Source organism: Falco rusticolus, chromosome 4 (assembly GCF_015220075.1).
Source record: "Falco rusticolus isolate bFalRus1 chromosome 4, bFalRus1.pri, whole genome shotgun sequence".
NCBI classification, from domain to species: domain Eukaryota; kingdom Metazoa; phylum Chordata; class Aves; order Falconiformes; family Falconidae; genus Falco; species Falco rusticolus.
In genome coordinates, this window is record NC_051190.1 from 62,482,806 (window position 1) to 62,501,653 (window position 18,848).

Genomic DNA, 18,848 nt, shown 5'->3' on the forward strand with positions numbered 1-18,848 from the left:
TTGAAAAAGATACTTATTAAGATGAAGCTTTTATCTTTGCAGTGGTTCAGCAGCTAGATGGGGACACAGCGCACATATTCCATTAGCAACAGCTGCCCGGGAGGCCAAATCCTCCCAGTCCTGCAGTTTGCAGCAATAGCTCGCATTAGGGCTACGCTGCCGTGCGCTTCCTCAGATGATTTACATTTGGGAAGATAGGGGCGATTTCTCTGACAGGCAGCTGCCTCTAATACATATATTTGGGTGATGGTCATGATTACAATTTTGAAGGTGAAAATGTGATTAGTGAAATTATAATGAGACTCCTTTCCCTCTGACGCCTCGGTCCTTCCCTCAGAAACCCAAGGGTCTTTTTGCAGGAATATCTCTGAACAGAACGGCACCTGCAGGTAATGACTTTCCTAGGAGGCTCTTAATAAGCCAGAATCCTACTTGTTTAATTCACTGTAAGACAGCCCATTAACCAAGGTGATTTCTGCTGGTTTCTCTGCCTCCTGTCAGCGTAAACAGGGGTGCTTTCTGCTCAGCCTTGGAGCAAGTCCTTGGCTTTAATCCAAGCTGCCTCTGCCTGTTTTCTCCCGGTGCAGCCTCTGTGCTATTGAAGCTGTTTGGCTGTCACTCTTCCATGGTTTGGGTGTTTTGTCATTTTTTGATGCCAGGATGCGTTTGCTGTCAGGAGGAATTTACAGGCACATTAGCTCGCCTGTCAGGGACAGGGAGCCACACTGGCTGCCTAGCCGGGGTTGCCACATGCAGCTCCTTCATTTTCTGCTGGCTGTGGTGGAATTTCCCAACTGCACTAATTATATTGTCTCTCTGATACAAGCCTCTGAAATAATAAAATACCTGTAAGTCCTGCTGCTTGGACTTTAGAGCAATTGCAGTTAGTTTTAAATAATTCACTGCAAAATCAGCTGGGAGAATACAAAGCTGTGCAGTCTTAATGTCTGCTATTATTATGTTAAACCTCACCAGAGTGGGGGGCAGCTTGCAGTACTTAGAAACAGTTGCTATGCAAGGTTGGAGCAGTCATTTTTGGGCTGGATTTCAGGACTTCACAGTAATCAGCACCCATCCTGTTTTTACCAGTTGTTGTTTTTCACTGATTAACCTTGCTCTCTTCCCTCTCCCCGAGTACCAAGAAGGGTCTGGGGCCAGTGTGGCTGATGGGTTGGGTGATGGACAGCTGCTCTAAAAATAGATGGCAGGGCTGGAGGACAAGGCAGTCTGGTTCTTCCTGCAGGCTGAGATCCTCCATATCACATATGGTCCTGACCTGCCTTTGGGATGGTCTTCTGGGGTCTGAACTCAGACATGAGATTCATTCCTGCACAGTGGCTGAATAAGTTTAACGACAAAACTCTGAGAGTATTGTTAAAAAAGAGTTTGGTTTGCAATACTGTCTGCCGTGGCTTAGCAGGGATTCTCGTACATGGGATGCTTGGAGGATTTCAAAGCCCGGGAGGACCCAGGGACCTTGTAACAATGGTCCGGGTGGAGCATGAGACTCACTTCTGCAAAGTCATTTCTCCCCCAGCACCAGTACACTTCTGCCTTCCCTCTGGGAGAGCTGTTTTGAGCTATGAGGGGCAGAAGGAGTTTGCAGTATAAGTCCTTTGTGAAGATGCTTTGCACAGCCACACACACCTACACAAATCAATGAAGAGAGAAGCCCACAGTGATCTCACAGATGTCAGTCATTCAGGAGGTGGCATTAAAGTGTCATTTCCACATGCTGGCAGTGGCTAAAAGAGCGGAATTTGCCCCTAATCCTTTGCCTGTTATTAATTTTTAGGGAGAGGTAGGATTTGAGGCTGTTTCAAGAGGAACATTTAAGAATGTGCTAAATTCTAATCTGGTGGTTAAGTTCATTATTTAGCATAACATGCATATGTTTTGAGCTGACTTCAAGAAGGTACTGAACATACTTATGGTTTAATATATGCAAAGTGTTTTGCTGAAACAAGGCCTTACTCTTGAAAAGAGAAGCAGAGGAGCTGTTTTTAGCATGTATGCTTTTTTTATTTAGCACGTACAGGAAGTTTCTAGTACTACATGCTACAGCAGGGCATCCTAAGAAAACTAACAGCAGGCTTAAAAGGGAAGGAACTGTGCCCATTAGGAGGTTAGTAGGACAAAAGTAAGAAATAGTAGATGTATAACAAGCAGCTCATTTTCCTGAGGGGGGGGGGGAGGGGAAAGACTATTCCTTGCTTTTTATGTATAAAATAAACAGTAGTTTGCATCTGACTTGCTGGAAAAACTTAACTTCAGGTAAAATCATCCCTCTGGCACCTGCAAGGCCACTACAGCAGCAAGACTGCTATGGTGCTGATTTATTTTAAGAACAGGCTATTAGTTTTATTTTTCTTTTAAAAAGAAGAGTTGGATTTTCTGTGCTTCCCTATTGGACAGTTGGCATAAATAATCCCACTGAAATCAATGGGAACTTGGCTGCCATCATTGCAAGAAAATGAAACTTGGTATTTGTGTACTTTTTGATGGTGATTTTTAGAAAAAGCTTCTCAAAAGATCTTTCTTGTCTTTCTTTAGTATATTAGAAAACTTATGTGTTACTTTTCATCTTTTTCGTAAAAGTCTTGAGAACTGGAGGATTATGGTTGTCATAAAAAAGAAATCTTGGAGGGCTAAGGGTTTTAATCAGACTGGTTAGAAGCTGTCAGGTTTTAGTTGTGTTTTTAGCTTTTATTTAACTCGACCTCTAGACAATGAATTGTTGAAAGAAAGTTTCCTTTTGAAGTATTTGTCACTCTTGCTTCTTGGAGAGGATAAAGTTCCCATTCTGGAGTTCTCCCAAGAAAAGTCAGGAAAGTCACCCCTCTAACATTTAGCAATATGAAAAGAAGGAAAAAAAAAGGTAATTTACATATTGGTTCAGCTTTGTCTTGTGGATGAGACTGTTCTACAGTTTATATATCTGAAGCGGTCACCCTATGCTCTCTTTGTAGGAGTGGGGAAAAATTTGCCGCAGTACCTGGCAATTCATCCCACCCACAACAGATACTTTAATAGGTCTGCTGAGTCCCAGTCCAGAGATGCCCATCTCTCTCTGCTGGTGATAAAAGGATCCTTGAGGATCTAGTTCACATTCAACTAAGTTTTAGACATCTCAAGTGAGGTGTCATGAAGTAAATTCAACTCAATGAATCCACCTCTCCTGGACATTAGTTCTCTATCCTGGCCCTTGCTTTCTCCAGCCTGCTTGTCCCTTGAAGTCTTCATGCTACATTCAGGCAAGTACTCGTATTGCTTTTACTGATGTCAATGCTATTATTTGTAAATTCTGGAAAAGTGGTTCCTTTTCAAGGAAAGCATCATATAGAAAAATAATTCCTGTGCTGCAAATACCTGAAGTTTGAAATCCAGCTACAGAGATCACTTTGAGCAGGTAGAGCTGGTTTGAGGAAGCCATGTGGAAAACAGGGAATAATCTGAACACAGCAAAATTGCCTGTTCCATAGGGAGGAATGGAAAATTTAAGTTATTTGAGGCAAGAACTATGCTTGCTATGCTTGCATTCTTTTTTTTTTTTTTTTTTTTTTTTTTTTTTGCATTAGGGAACCATCTTTAGAGTTTCTGTTCATATGTGACTTTGTGCAACAGATTCCTGGCCTGGGAGAGGACATTAATTTGGGGTAGGTTAATGTAAATGCATGAAAATGCAGAAGCCACATTTGTGTCTCCCCCAAGCTTGAGGAGCTGGTGTGCAGGGGGTCCCAGTGGACTGAGTTAACATGTTTATCCTAAAAACCCTGTCCTTTTAGCTATGTGGTAGGACCATGTGATTTATCTGCGAGTGGGAGCTGTCTCTCTTTTTCTAGAGAAAAAGGGGTAAACGTGACTCCATTGTGCACAAAATGCATTTTTCATTTAATTTTGAACACTCCCATTTTCTCACCATATGACAAAGCTTCTGATGATGGCATACACCTGAGTGTAGCAATAAATACTAGAATTGAAGAATGTGTTATAACACACAGCCTTGCTTCCCTACAGACTTTAAGGAAGCAAAATCTGATTTGATAATATCTCCATCTCTGTCTTTCAAAGGTGCTTATCCTTGACAATTTTGGTTGAGAATTTTATTGTGTGTGCTGGTCAGAGAAGCAGTGGTGCCTGCTCTTGGCTGAACAGAGTGATTTGAAGTTATTGTCAACAGAGCTTGTGCTGCACTGAGGATTCTTTTAACAAAAGACTGTTAACATTGATCCAAATAAAATAATAATATGACTGAACATGTTAGGGAGGTGAATCAATACAATAGTTTAATGTACAGTGGTAGCACTTGTTTCCCAAGAGACCACAGCACGAAGCAAGTACTAGGGCTGCTACACTGCTGAAAACATAATAATTTAATGTAAACTTGAAAGCAATTCAGATTGAAATAGAGAGAATATTGGTTTTGATTAAACCCTTCAAGGCTCTTGTCCCCCTTTGTTAGTCAAGCTCATCTACTCGATATACTCTCTTGTCTTCAACTCCAGCCTGAAGTGAAAATAACCACTATTCCTATTATTGTTGCTTCAGTGCAACAGCATAGTAAGTGCTCACAAGAACACACAATCCTGCTCAGGTTAATCCTTGTGTCTGTGACCTGATGCAAAATCTTCTGAAGTCAAAGGAGTTTTTGCACTAAGGTTAATGGCCTTCAGATAAAGTCACATGAAAATGCAAGCAAGAATGGAGGGCAGGAGAATGACCTATAGATAAGGGGGGTTTGTTTGTTTTTTGTCCTTGCTTCCTTCATTACTTGGTTCCTTCCATATAAGAAATGCCACCTCAGCTTCACTTCTGCTCAGTATTCATAGGCTTATGCAATAATTCAGGCTGGAAAGGACCTCAGGGCTCTAGCCCAACCTTCTGCTCAAAGCAGTTTGCCAAGTTCCTTAGGGCTTTATCCATTCAGGTTTCAAAAACCTGCAAGACAGGAGGGAGACTGCACAACCCTGTCGAGTGGCCTGTTCCACTGGCTGCCTATTCCCACGCAGACAGTTTATCCTAATATTCAGACTGAGCTTCTCTTGTTTCAGTGTGTGCCTGTTGTCTGTCATCATCCCACTGTGCACTTTGGTAAAGATGCCACCTCCATTGTATTGTTGACATATGTTCTGCTGGGTCTGCCATCCCACCTCCAGGCTGACAAGCCCAGCTCCCTCAGCCCCTCCACACAGGCCCCTGAGTGTCTGGGTGGCCTCTGCTGAACATGCTTCAGATAGTTGATGTCTGTCCTGTACTGTGGGACTCAAAACTGCACATGTTATTGTAGATGTAGGTTTAATGAGTGTTGAGTAGTGAGGGATGATCACATCCCTTGACTGACTCTTCATACAGCCTTGATCCTGTTGACCTTCTTTGCCACCAGCCACACTTCTATGTCATGTTCAGCTTGCTGCCTGCCTAAAAACCCTGTCCCTTTTCAGCAGAGTTGCTTCCCAGCCAGTAAAACCCCAGCTTGTGTTGTTGCAGGTAGTTCTTTCCTCCTTTGTGCAGGACTTCCATTTGTCCTTGTTGAGATTTCTGTCAAAGTTCCTGCTGGCCCAGTCCTCCAGCTCAGCCCTCAAGCATATCAATTGGTTCTCCCCACAGGTTGGTGTCCTCTGCAAAGTTTCTAACCAAGCGCTACATAGCCTTTTCCAGACTGTTGATAGACTTGATTAGTCCCAGGATAGACCTCTGTGGTACCCCACTCATTACCAGCTTTCAGGAAGTGTATGACCCGTTAACAATTTAAATGGTAACAGGGTGGGTTTGGCTGAAGACAGGAATGATCATTCCTCTGTAATGGTTCTACATTTTAAAACATGGTAAAGAAGGAGTGAGTGATGGCATCTTGCACTTTGGCACAAAGTTTACTGTACTATTGACTCTAGGGAGTCAATGAAGGCATTAATGATCAATAAATCACTCCCTTGAGATATTTCAGCAGCAGCAAGGAAGACAGCAAAACAGCTGTAGTGAGCAAAATGACCCCCTCTCAGTCTCTGGCCAGTGAATGGTGCTAATAAGCCTGCACATAAAGATTTGTACAAAATCATCAGGCTTCATAAACCCCAACTTTATGAGTCATATCTAATAGCTACTGAAAGAAAATCAGCTGAAGTAAAGGAGCTCATGACCCGACACTCTAAACTATCTAACTCTCATCTTTTTCTGTGCAGTGTATCGGTCCTTTATCAGCTAAAGACTTGGAAACAACAACATAAAACCCCAAATAGTTCGAATGTCTGGAGGACAGATCTGTTCCACTGAAGGCCATATAACATTCCCCAAGCATCAACAGAATTCAGTTACCTTAAGTGTAGCTCCAGCTGTGAGTAGAGGAAGTGAACAAATGCCCTTCTTGCCACAATTTCTGCATGGCAGTCGTTGACCGCAAGCCCTTGGTCATTAATGTATTCCCCATTTATACATTTGGTACCCGATGACAGCACAATAACCTGAGCTTGCTTGATGTCCAAACCTGTAGGAAGAAAAACAAAAGGGCTGTGAAATTGCCGGGGGTGAGTATGATATCATGATTGTTAAAGTTCTCACAGCCCACGCTTTGATGTGGCAGCCCAGACAGCCCTAATGGGATGCTTGTTAAGGTGATGATATGGCCTTTGGAATATGCAGGAATCTCACATCTCTGTGTTATTAGAATAATGAAGGCTCTATTTCAGTCTTGCTACTAATTCCAAGATAAAAGCTTGCCACGAAGTTTACTTGTTAAATCAATAACTGCATCATAGGAGAGCATACGCTGTAGGGAGGTAATAAAGATCTCCTGCAGTGCTGATAAATGGCCAGGTTTTTATGAGCTGTTCAAGATATTTTCTAGTGGGAACACACACTCCCTGTAATATTAGGTTTCATTGCTGTTGCACTATAAGTACTAAATAAAATGCAAGCAACACTTCTGGAGCTGCTTTTTTAAAATCTCGGAGAAAAAACAGATCTGGCTTTCAGTCCGGTTTCCTTTTCATGTCTCCAAGAGCAGCTACATTGGTGCCTTTTCCACTGCAGTCTCAGGGATGGAGCATTCATCACTGAGACCAGCTTTATTCTTCCATTGCCGCTCCAAGTAATGGTGATGGCAATTGAAAGGCACGCTTTTCTTGTTCCAGGTAGACACTTTCTAGGATTAAATCCTGATTTCTTTGGAGTCAGTGGAAAAATGCTTACAGACTTCAATGGGACCTGTGTTTCACTCTAAAATGTAGCTCATTCAGCCCTGTGGACAATTTCAAAGAAGAGTTAAGAATGAACTGAGCCCAAGCTGAAATCACTTATTGCACAGCACATTTCAGGATGCATTTTTCTGAATACCAAAGAACAAAGGAGCAGATCTTGGAGAAAGAGGATTTTTCTGGCTGATGGGTGCTTCTTCTAGATGTGACAAAGTAGCCTAAGAGTGTTGGACTGTGTTTGACATTGTACACGATGACTGTGTGTACATCAGAATTGCTTTGGTGTCACTTTGCTAAAGGGTCACTACTTTCATGAGAAAAATAATGGATATCTTTAGATCAGACACATGTCCATCTAGGTAACTGTGTCTTTCACATGGACTAACACCAAACATTTCCTGAGCCCCTGTCTGCAACTATGTTTAAGTCCCACTCAGTATACTTTCCTGAACAGTATATAGTATTTTCCTTGGTTGGAAGGTACATGATAAGAATCAGCTTTTTTTGCCCTTTTTTTTGTTTGTTTTTGTTCTATTTTATTTATTTACCGATGTGGACAGTCTTATTTTCCTCAGTGCAGCAGAAATACACCAGGAGACAATTCCTTGTTCAGAAACCTATGAGCCTCTCTGCTTGCACCTGAGGACCCCTGTCAATACTCCTCAGGGCAGTGAGACCAACTGCTTCCTTCTCCTTACATTAGCATACCCCTAATGTGCCTCCTCATCTCTCCCTTCACCTCACAGTCAAAGCACAAGGCTCTGCAAACACAAAGCAAACCATCTGGGGCAGCCATCCTGCTCTCCTGCTTTCCAGGAGCTATACCTTACTCACCCCTCCCCATCAGTCCAGTGCACTGTGATGCCTTTTATTATTTCAAATATTTTATCTATAAATAAGCTTAACTCTTTCCCTCTTCTAGTTTGAGATGTTCGTAAAATGATGAAAAAAATTTCTGTGAGGTCTAAATTTATTCAGAAATTAAACAGAGGCCCCCAACCCCTATTGATGCAGCAATAATATGAATCCCTCTGATGTTGTTTGCTATAGCGACACCCACCCACACAGCAGTAGCAAGTGTGCTTGGGGTATTCATTTTTGGGTGAATTAACTCCATATGTTGGCTTTCAGTGGTATGGGACCCAGCAGGTAGTCACATGTGGACACAGCCTGGGGTGTCTGGCAGTCCTGGCAAGGTGCATGTGTTTGCAGAACATCACTTAGATGTTGCCTGGGGCTACAGGCAATGGTTTCCAAGAATTTGCAGAACCAGCCTGGGTGTTAAACATTAAAAATCTCCATGTATTTTCCATTTGCAATGACAGAAAATAACCCATGTTCCTCCATGCTCAGAAATACCCAAGAGTTACGTCTCACTACTGTGGTACTCAGAAACACAGGTGTACATGACTTATGCATTAGCTCTGAAATATTTACACCTCACTGGGGAGCCAAATGGGGAAAGTGATCTGTGACCAATGTAGCACCGTTCAGTGCTGCATGTGGGGGCACCCAGCGTGATGAGAAATATTTCCAACAACCTGACTGTTGCCTGATGTGTTCAGGAGCATATATGCTAACAGATTGTCCTCTTGCATGCCTTGTTTTGTACACACATAGACTTGGAGTTTTATCCCCTGTGAAATGCTTGATATTATTTCCAGTGAACACAGAAGGAATTTGTCTCTGAGAATAGGACACGTGATGCCTAGTTGATGAAAGCAAATTTTAACATTGACTGATCACATTGGCATTTTAGGCAGCATTTCCAACTCTTGAGCCTAGATACTTGCTTCAGTGATTCAGAATTAATAGGCATTTCTGTACATTGTCTGTTTTGCATAAAAACCAGTCATTAGTAACTCTTGTTATTAATGTTTGCTTCCTATTTTATTTTGCCTGCAGAATACTTCAAATTTCTCAAGTGATTTCTATATATGAATGCCAAGTTACCTCCTAAATGTTGATTAATCTAACCTTAGACATGTGGCAGATCTAGACCAAGCACACCATCAAGTTGTGCCTAGGAAAGCTAGTGTTGGGTGTGGTAAAATCCTAAACTAGCACTAACCTAGCACCACCAGCCAAACACCACCTTCCCTGACTAGGTGTGTACGATCCCAGGTGAGGACTGCTCTCGCCAAGACCCATGTTCTTACTGAGGGGAGCCAGTCTCAGGTGAAAGACCCAGGGATTTGTGCTCAGGTCATTTGACAAACAAGAAGAAATGGGCTACATTATTGTGACCTTAACTCCTAATCCACTGATTGTCGGAGTTCATGAGGCATTTCATCCCCTCACCACCTTCTGTGAAGTAATGTTTGAGGAGACATTAGGTTAAAAGTAACTAGTGAACTATTTATAACAGGCACCTGCATTAGGTCTCTATTATTTGCCTAAAGACCCCTGATAGTTTTCAATTTGAAAAGGAAATGGAGCAGGGGAAAGGGAACTGAGGAGCTGTGTCAGCATATTGGCTGGGTCCTGGCTAATGCTGTGTTGGCGGGGACAGCTGGGAGAGGGGGAAGGGGATTTGCTGCCTTTTATTTCCAAAGATTCGGTCAATTAATTAGTTGCATTATAGAACAACAGTCACAGTTGTTGTTGACTTTCATGTCACAGGTGAGCCATTGGAAAGAAAGAGGTTTTCTTATAAGCCTCTTTGTTTGCTGACACCAGTGGTGAGATCCATTTCAGCTGTTCTGGATAACTAGCATTCAGATGTCTGTAGCTGAGCTAATTGCTGTAAGCTGTGTAGTCAAAGGAGAGGAATTTTCCTGGGAGGTGGTTCATTTGGCCTATTTTAGATATTTGCTTTTGGATAGTCCGCGTTACACCTCAGCATTGCCAGCTTCTCTCCATGAACTCTGAAGACCTGTAGACCGCCAGCAGAAGTACAGCTTTCTGAACTGTAGACAGCTGCTTGTAGTAAGATTTCTCTTATTACAAGTAACCAAAAACCATGTGTGAATCCGCACTCCCCAATTTGCAAGATGGTAAGCAAAGCAAACCCGGTGCCTTCCACAAAAATTCTCCTGATGTTCAACCTTTTTTCCCAGTTTTCCCCCCAGAACAATTAAGGATAATTGTTTGTATTAATATTAATATATTAATGGATGGTTATATTGCCTTGAGCTGGGCTATTACACACATAAAGCAAACAATGCCGTCTTCTCTACATGGCCTCCCAAAACATCAGTCCTGCAGCCAAAAAGCTTGCAATAGAAATAATTCAGAAAGATGCTGACAGAAGACACAGTAAGCAAGAAAAAATAAGGTTTTCCCAGCAGATAGGCTGGATAGAGAGGACTGGCTGACGTCTTACAGACTACGGTTATGAGCTGTGCTTTTAAGTCAGCCATAGCCATAGCCATAGCCACAAACTGTCTACACCCATCTGCTTCAAGACACAGCTCTACCAATAAAACCAGAGAGTTTTGGCCAGTCTAATCAGTGGTTCTACTGACTTTAATAGAGTTACTGTCACTTCTAATGTGCTGTGATCGTTAAGACCTACCATAATACAGAATCTGTAGTCCTGCATATTTATGTGTTGGAAAAGGAAAATCAAAATCACTAGGTAATTGCAAGAGGTGTTGACTGTTACGTGCAATCAGAAAGCGGAATCACGTTGGTTGTCTATCTGAGAGCTTCTGTGAAATTCACTGAGCTTCATTCACATTGAACAGGATGGAGTTTGCAACTGCTCATACCAGCATACAACTGGGATCACACTTTAGCTTCTCAGCAGCTGGTGCAACACGTAAAGAAACACCAGTCACTATGCAAACGTCTATTTCTCTGCATGTTTTAGACCCTGCTAGTGGTAATGAAATCTATCTTCTTTTTCAACATGACACTGTGAAGACAACTCACTGCTTGGAATATATTCCTTTTAAATTAGAAAAAATAATCAGAAAAAAACAGGTTTGATTAACTAAAAAAAAAAGGGGGGAAAAAACCCCACCTTTTTTATTGGGTTGGTGACAGCTGACACAAAATCCTATGTGGTAAAAAGGAAAGCCAGAAATAATGATAGTGTAACATCAGCCCTTGTGAATAATTCATGGGGTACAATTTCATGTTATTTTAAACGGTGCTGTTTCTCTCTCTGATAAGCAATAATTTTATGCTCTTCCTTTGCCTTTTTTAACAAATCAGTCAAAAGGATTGTCTATTGTTATCTGCAAAAAAGTGTATTTGGAATAATTTTCAAGGCAGCTTAATAGAGTTCTGATCACAGAGGAGGTTTGTGGTTTTGTTTTTTTGGGTTTTTTTTTTAATACCCTCTACTCTGAGTAAGTTCAGGTTTCTGTTTCAGGTTTGTTTAGGGAAGCAAAATTTCTTGACGCTACATAGCACTGACAAGTCCCACATTATTTTCTCTTATCTTCTTCCCTAGTAGTTCTGCCACATCCTTAGAATGGTTTTAACTTTGCAATAAGAGATAGTCTAGGCGTGAAAGGGCAGTGATGCTGGGAAAGCTGCCTGTGAGGACATGCTGTGGGCAGTCTTGCACCCCTGCAGAGCCCTGCGAGGGACTGCACTGCCAGGCAGTGGGCAATGCCCCATGCAAAATGCTACTGCAAAAGAGGTGAAGAGCTCTTTTCCCCATCTCCTCCCTGAGAGAAAGCAAGGAAAGGACACGTTTCTCTGAAAAGAAGTTGAAAATATTTTCCCTGTTTGTTAATGCTCTCACAGATGTAGGTCTATGATTAGAAGTGAGGGATATGTTTAACCAGGTCTATCAGTCCATTTGCCCCGTAGCTTGATGATGTATCTATAACCCAAGCAACTCTTTTCTGAGGTTTCAAGGGGTGTGAAATCAAGATGCACATGCAAGGAGGGAGCTGAGGATCAAGGGACTGGGGTGTGTAGCATGGTGTACCCTGCCCTTCAGTTTCAATGTAGAATATGCACTCCTGACACAGGCAGCTCTGCATGGACAACAAAGCCACACTCGTGACTGAAAAAAAAAAAAAAAAAGGGAATATGTAGCCATAAATGAAGAACTGTGTACAGCAGGCATGATTAACATATGCATATAGCTATTAACAGTATGCATTTATCTGCCAGCCATAAAGACTCTGCTGCAACTCCATTTTTTCTCTCCATTTTCTACTGTACCAGTGGTGGTGATTGTGATAATCTCAGTGACAAATGGGAACCTGGCACTTCAGTGAGCACCCCAGCTGTATCCCATAGCTCACAACTGAGTGTCCCGAGAAGAAGCCCTGAGGGAGGTGGGAGCAGCTGATGGGAAAAAGTGTCTGACAAAAAAAACTGGGAAGGAAGAAGCATGTTAAGGGCTTATGAAATGTAGCAGCAGGAGTCTGAAAAAAAGGCAATTGCATAGGTAGCAAATATCGGGAGCGAAGAAGTGGCTGGCAGTGAGGTTAGAGATATTTTGGGGTATAAATGAAATGTAGTCTTTGAAAAACTGGAGTTGTGCAGGGTTTTCTTTTCCTGACGTCAAACTGTGAGATATGTGAAAGTGAATATATTGTATTTCTGTGAAAAGAGAGGGTGCAGAGGGAGCCTCTGAGACCCTCGTATTGTCTTCCTTTATTAATGTGTTGGGTAATCCTGCCCCGAAGGCACTGCCTGGGGAAGGTCATTCTCTGCAGTGCTCTTCATCTCTGTCAGTGAATGGGCAGGGACAGAGGACCAGTCCTCTCTGTTGTGACCTCTGATCCCTCTGTGCTGGAAACAAGAGCCAGGGCATTGTCTGAGAGCAGCCGTGGTGCTCCTTTCTCAGCCAGGCACAGTAAACTTCCCCCAATACCATGGGGTGTGGGTTTGAGAACAAAAACCAAATTCATTTCCTTTGGAAGAAAAATCCCTCTCTGATACAAGCCAGTTTTGAACTGCTCAATCACATCTTCAGATACCTGAAAAAGGACTGTTGCACTAATCAGTTTAGCAAGATCTATGCAGGACTTTCCAGTAACCCTCATTCACAAGGAGGATTTCCCAGCCCACAAATGAATGGACAGGAGGTTGCCAAAGTGGAGTTGAATCAGAAAAAAAGGGACAAAACTGCTGAGGGTATGACTCAGCAGGAAAGAGTACAAAAATTAAATATGTAAATCTTTGGTAAACAACACCTATGAATGTGGTACAAGTTCTTCCAAGTGTCTGAAGGGTGCAAAGCCCAAGAAGGGAGATGGGTACTAAATTTAGAGCAGTACAACTGAGGACCTGGGATGGCACCGCAGAAAATGAAAGACAGGCTGAATAACTGGTGAGAATTATTAACAATGAGATCCATTAGACTAGAATGGTCTCCCAAGGTAGTGTTGAATGCCCCATTGCTAATTGATTCATTTAAATCTAGACTGGAAAAAGCACTGGGGAATGTACCATGGGGAACAATGTTATGCTTGCAGGGAAATGGGCTGAATGACTTAGCGGTCTTTCCCAGTTCTAATTTCTATGGTCCATTTCCCTCCTCCCCTTAGCGGATGGAAAAGATGAAATCCCATCAGCTTTGCTTCTGAGGAGTATGGAAGGAGACAGTGCTGTGTTTGCAAGCGCCGGTTCCCTTTGCCTTCCCTTCCTTTCTGAAGCAAGAGGAGGGACAGTCAGCCCAGGCCCTTGGATGGTTCTTTCCCATACTAAATCCATGAGGATTTTTTTTTTCCACTTAAATTGATAGTGGTAGTATCAAAGTTATTTGAGCATCCTTTCCCTTCATGTGAGTTTGAACACTGCTTTTCTCCTGAGACAAAGAGCTGTATGTGGGCTTACTGGTAAATCTTAGTTTTAAAACAGGACTAAACTGCGCTTTTCCTGCCTCGTCCTGAGTGCAGATGTCTGTATTTCTCTAATAAATGCTGTGCCACTGATAAGTGAGCATTAAGTAAATTGACAGTCTTATATGCTGGTGAGATCCTTAATTACAGTGAGAAAGGATGAAATCCTGAATGTAGATTTTGCCATATAAGTAGAGGACAAACTTATTCTTAATTTTCTTTTTTTCTTTTCTTGTGTACTTGCCTTTAAAAAATTACTTCCTATGTGTTTTACTAGATCAGTAAAGTAAAAACAATGGTTGATGTCACTAAGCCTTTATTCACCTAAGAAACTTCTGGTTTTAGGGTGAGATGCACTCTTTGTATTGAGACTAGGACAATTTCCAGTTTGGCTTATCACAGGGGAGAATGAAAGTCTGAACTTTCCAGCTCCTTGCTTCACACACTTAGGGATAGAAACATTCCCATGTTTTATGTTAATTATTATACCCATTCTTGTGGCCAATGCAATTATATGTGACACGGAGCCAGGGCCTCGCTTGCATCCAGGTTTTGAGAGATGCCAATTGCTATTTCAATTAGAAATATTATTTAAACAGCAAGAACCAAAAGCTATGTCGAAAGACAGTAAATGGTCTTGGATAAAAGGCTCAGTGTCTGAGAAGAGCTAGCTGCTCTGAAATGGAAACCAGAACAACCAGCAGGCACGGTGGGGAAGGTGTTTGCTGCTGGAGCTGCCCTGAAGGCATCAGGAAGATGTGCTGGAGACACCTACAGCTGGTGCAGCAGGTGGAAAATGGGGGCTCAATTCCCTTCCCAAGTTGCGTCATTCTCCCATGGGAGTGCCTAAAACTGCTGGTATAAGAGGGATGTTTTCCACTCTTCTTGCTGAACCTGTGCTACCAAACAGCTAAAAGGACAGAGTTAGGTTCGACAATAACAGCAAGGAGGGGCTGTGTGATGTGCTGGTTGGGGTGCTCACCTCCAGAAGTGAAGCCCTTGTTCTGTACTTCCAGCTGCTGCACGCATTTTGTCACATTTAGTGTAAAATATACAATTTGACCTGGAAAGATGACCTTGAACCTGTTTTTCCCTACTCTGTGAGAGGCTGCTGGGCTGTGTGTCCCATCTCATATTTTCTGTTTCTAAGTAAAGTATCTTCAACTATTTTCTGTTCCATAGCACCGATTTAACACAAAGGAGCAATATTGCTCTTGTAGGGGGAGTACTTGCAGTGGCACGCCTGAGCCCATATTTAAAAAAAAATGATGAACCTGGTGGAGCCACAGTTTTAACTGCAAAACCTCAGATGTCATTTGAGCTGAAATTTAGAAAACAAAATCTGTTGGGCTGCAGGAATCCTAGTCTGCCCATTATAGATTCACATTACAAAATCCAGGAATAGAGTGGTGGCTGTGGAAAAGGGATGCTTTCATAAAGTTCAGAATTATTGAGAGAGAATCTGAAGATTATTGGTTTAAGGTTTATAAACAGAGAAAAACAGATTTCTGAGAAAGAGTGACATATATGGTTACTAAATACATATCTATTTATCTATTTTAAAATATTTTGAGAAAACCTGTCATCTGCTGGTGATGTGTCAACCTGGACACATGTAAGAAAAGGATAATGTTTCCAAAAATATCAAATGACTTTGTGACATGTCCTTAAGAGCATCAGGCAACAGAAGATAAAGAGACCTCATTAGATTTTCAAAAGCATGTCAGCAGTTTGGGCACCCAATTTCAATTTCAGAAATTTAAGTCTCATTGAAACACTGAGTCTCACTGGGACCAGGCTTTTAGCATCTGTCTAACTATGCAAATGGGACTGGAAAGCCTAAATTACTCCTGTGACTCTCTTCTTGAAGGGATCTGCCCTGGGCACTAATCTGTAAATTATTCACACTTCCTCCAACTGGTCTGCCTACTTGAATCCAGCCTGGGACGGAACAGATTGATACTCTACGCAAGGCCTGAATTTTCTACTGTATTTTACTACTTTACAACTTCCCTTTTTAAGCTAAGGATCAGAAATCAATTTGCCATCAATATTCCTGATTGTACTTTAGACGTCAGGCTTTATGAGTCTTAATATGACTGTAAAGATCCATGGAGACATATTGTCAACTTTACTTTTTTCTGTTATTCCACTTAGCAATGATTAAGATCCGTTCCATGAGATATGGATGATAATTTCCCATCTTTTATCACAGCATGAAATTGCTATTTAGGGCTGCTTTGTCCAGTTCATCTTTATTTCATACAAGATAACTGAGAAAACCTCCTAGTTTGCTTTTAACATCAAAATGATTGTCAGCCTAAAAAAAAAAAGATAGAAGAAGAGAGAAAATTGAAGTGAGAAATCAACTCATAACCTTTTTCTGTGAATGCCACGCTCCTGTGAAAAGGACTGAACTTTCTTAATGCTTCATTTTTAACAGAAAGCATGACAAAGAGTTCCTATCAGTATTTAAACTGCTAAGATTTGTCAAACACGAATGGGAAAATAGTGTTTAAATAGCAGTCTCATTTTGTCCGTAATGATTATGCGAGGGTTTTTTTTCAAAGAGGACCTCAGCAATAATAGATCATCTCTGCACTGAGTGACGGGAATTCTTTACCGTGTCCAGTGATTTCAGGTAGAGCACAAATGTATGCCCATATCTGTTCAGAGCTGGCAAAGGCAAACTCTGTCTGTGGTGCAAATAAACAGTGTGAATGCCGGCATCCTTCAGATCACAGTGCTTGGTGCGCAGCTCACACCTTCACCTCCCACCCCACACTGCCCTGCCCTGGGGCTTCCTACCTCCCAGCTCCAGAGGCCAGGCAGCACTGTCCACGCTCTCTCCTTGATGACCCATGCACTGGTAAAGCCGGCTGCCCTGCCCCGTCACCCATGGTGGGACCATGCTCTTCCCCGAGCCCTGCACGAGCTGCTTGCTCACCAGCAGCTGCACAGCCTCTTGTCATCCGATAATCTGTGACTGTGCATCAGGGTGGAGGTACATGAGAGTGTTGTGGTTTCACATTTGTTGCCCTGTGTGAGAAAAAATTAGCTTGCTTGACCTTGATTTTTTCCAACTGTGTCAATTGGCATATTATTATTATTATCATTACTGTTATTATTATTAATAACAACAACAGTAATAACAGCAACAATGACAATAATAATAACAACAATAAATTATTTCTCCCTGCAAACTTTTTAGTAAAAAGGTTCAGCAGACCAGTTGGTCAAAATAAGATGTCCAAATTGCACGTGAGACACAGAGTCACATAGGAAGAGGGGGAGCTGGTAGGTTGCCTCAGTCTGCGACAGCAAGAAACAGTATGTCCAGCTATTGGTGTTGAACACCCTGGAGTGAAATATTGGTTGATCCTGGCCAACAGACAAACATCCACCCAGCCTCTCGCTCACTCCCTTCTCCTGTGGAATCAGGAGAAAACGGCAATAAGGCAAGAAGACTCCTGGATTGAGAGAATGACAATTTGTGGTCGCTTGGCAAGCAAATGCTATCCCTCCTCCTTCTTTCCCTGAACTTTTATTGCTGAGGACAATGTCATATGACATGGAATATCCCCTTCATCAGCTGGGGACAACTGTCCTGGCTACACCCCTTACCAGCCTCTTACCCAACCCCAGCCTACTCGCTGGGGGTGGGGATGGGAGAGAGAAGGTAGGTTTTGACACTTTGCAAGCACTGTCCAGCAATAGCCAAAACATTGGCATTATCAACTGTGTTTTACCAACAAATGCAATACACTATGAGGAAAGTTAACCCCATGCATCACATGCCTGGATATGCATGTTCTGAGGTGATGGTTTGTCTTTCAAATGATGTTATCTGGACTGTCTTTTCCACAGGAGAACTGATGTTCTTAATTTACCATATGTGAACCCATCATATCTTCAGAGAAGTCAGAACTACTGTGAATAGTCAGTATGCAATAACACTTAACTTCTCATTAATACTATGCTGCGATAATAAGTGTACTTACTGATCTCCTTGAAGATATTCTATGGGAATATGATTTTCTATACATGGAAGATTTGAATGCAATGTCTTACTTGTTAAACAATTTTTCCTAGGGTCAATCAAACAATTTTTGATAGAACAATCTTCTCTGAAATTGTTTCAACAAAATTAGAATGTGTTAGAGGACTGGTAGATTTCAAATACATTATAACTGGAGAACTGTTAAATAATTTACTTCAACTATTCCGTCTTTTGAAACAGTTCAAGAATTGCTATGTTATGTTGTTTTAATTATTATTATAATCTTTAATTATTATATCAGATAAGATCACATTAGCTGGCATCTAGTGTGATAATTTGCTCCTAACTAGGCAGATTTTTTCAAGGTTATCTTGATGTCTACTAATCAAATGTTTTGGAAAATTACTTTCACAAAAATACAGAGATTTTAACTTGTCATCCACAGTTCAGAGCAAAACATATCTAAATACACCAGACTGCCTGTTTTTCTGACTACCAATTTATTACTGTGGAACATTCACAGTCAGTCAATAGCACAATTTTCTATGGTTTTTTTTCCTCATACTTTGAAATTTGCCCTAGGTGCTACATCATAAGTCAATTACAGTGCCCAAATGTAACTCTCTTTGGTTTCCCTCAGAAACTGAAGTAGCAGAAAAAAATGTCAGAGTTCAGGAAAAGAAAACCAATCTAGCACACTTCTTGTTTGTCTGTAGAGATTTTGTATTATCTTAACAGCAGTTATCACAGAATCACATTGTGCTTTTTACCAGCTTTGTCTGAGAATTGTACAAGCACAGATACATCTGTTTCAAGTTGGGATGACACTAAATTGAAATGAATGTAAAAAAGAATTAATTTTTGTCTGTTATGGGTGTGTATGGTACCAAATGCAACAAGACA

At 41.6% G+C, this 18,848-nt stretch overlaps 1 protein-coding gene across 1 annotated transcript in view; it reads right to left on the reverse strand.

Annotated features, from left to right (window-relative positions):
• Nucleotides 1–18,848, reverse strand: part of ADARB2 (adenosine deaminase RNA specific B2 (inactive)) — a 320,373-nt gene that overhangs the window by 40,519 nt on the left and 261,006 nt on the right. The window contains exon 5 of the mRNA XM_037386933.1: nt 6,313–6,481. Coding sequence (XP_037242830.1) covers nt 6,313–6,481 — 169 coding nt within the window. The remainder of the gene's footprint in view (nt 1–6,312; nt 6,482–18,848) is intronic.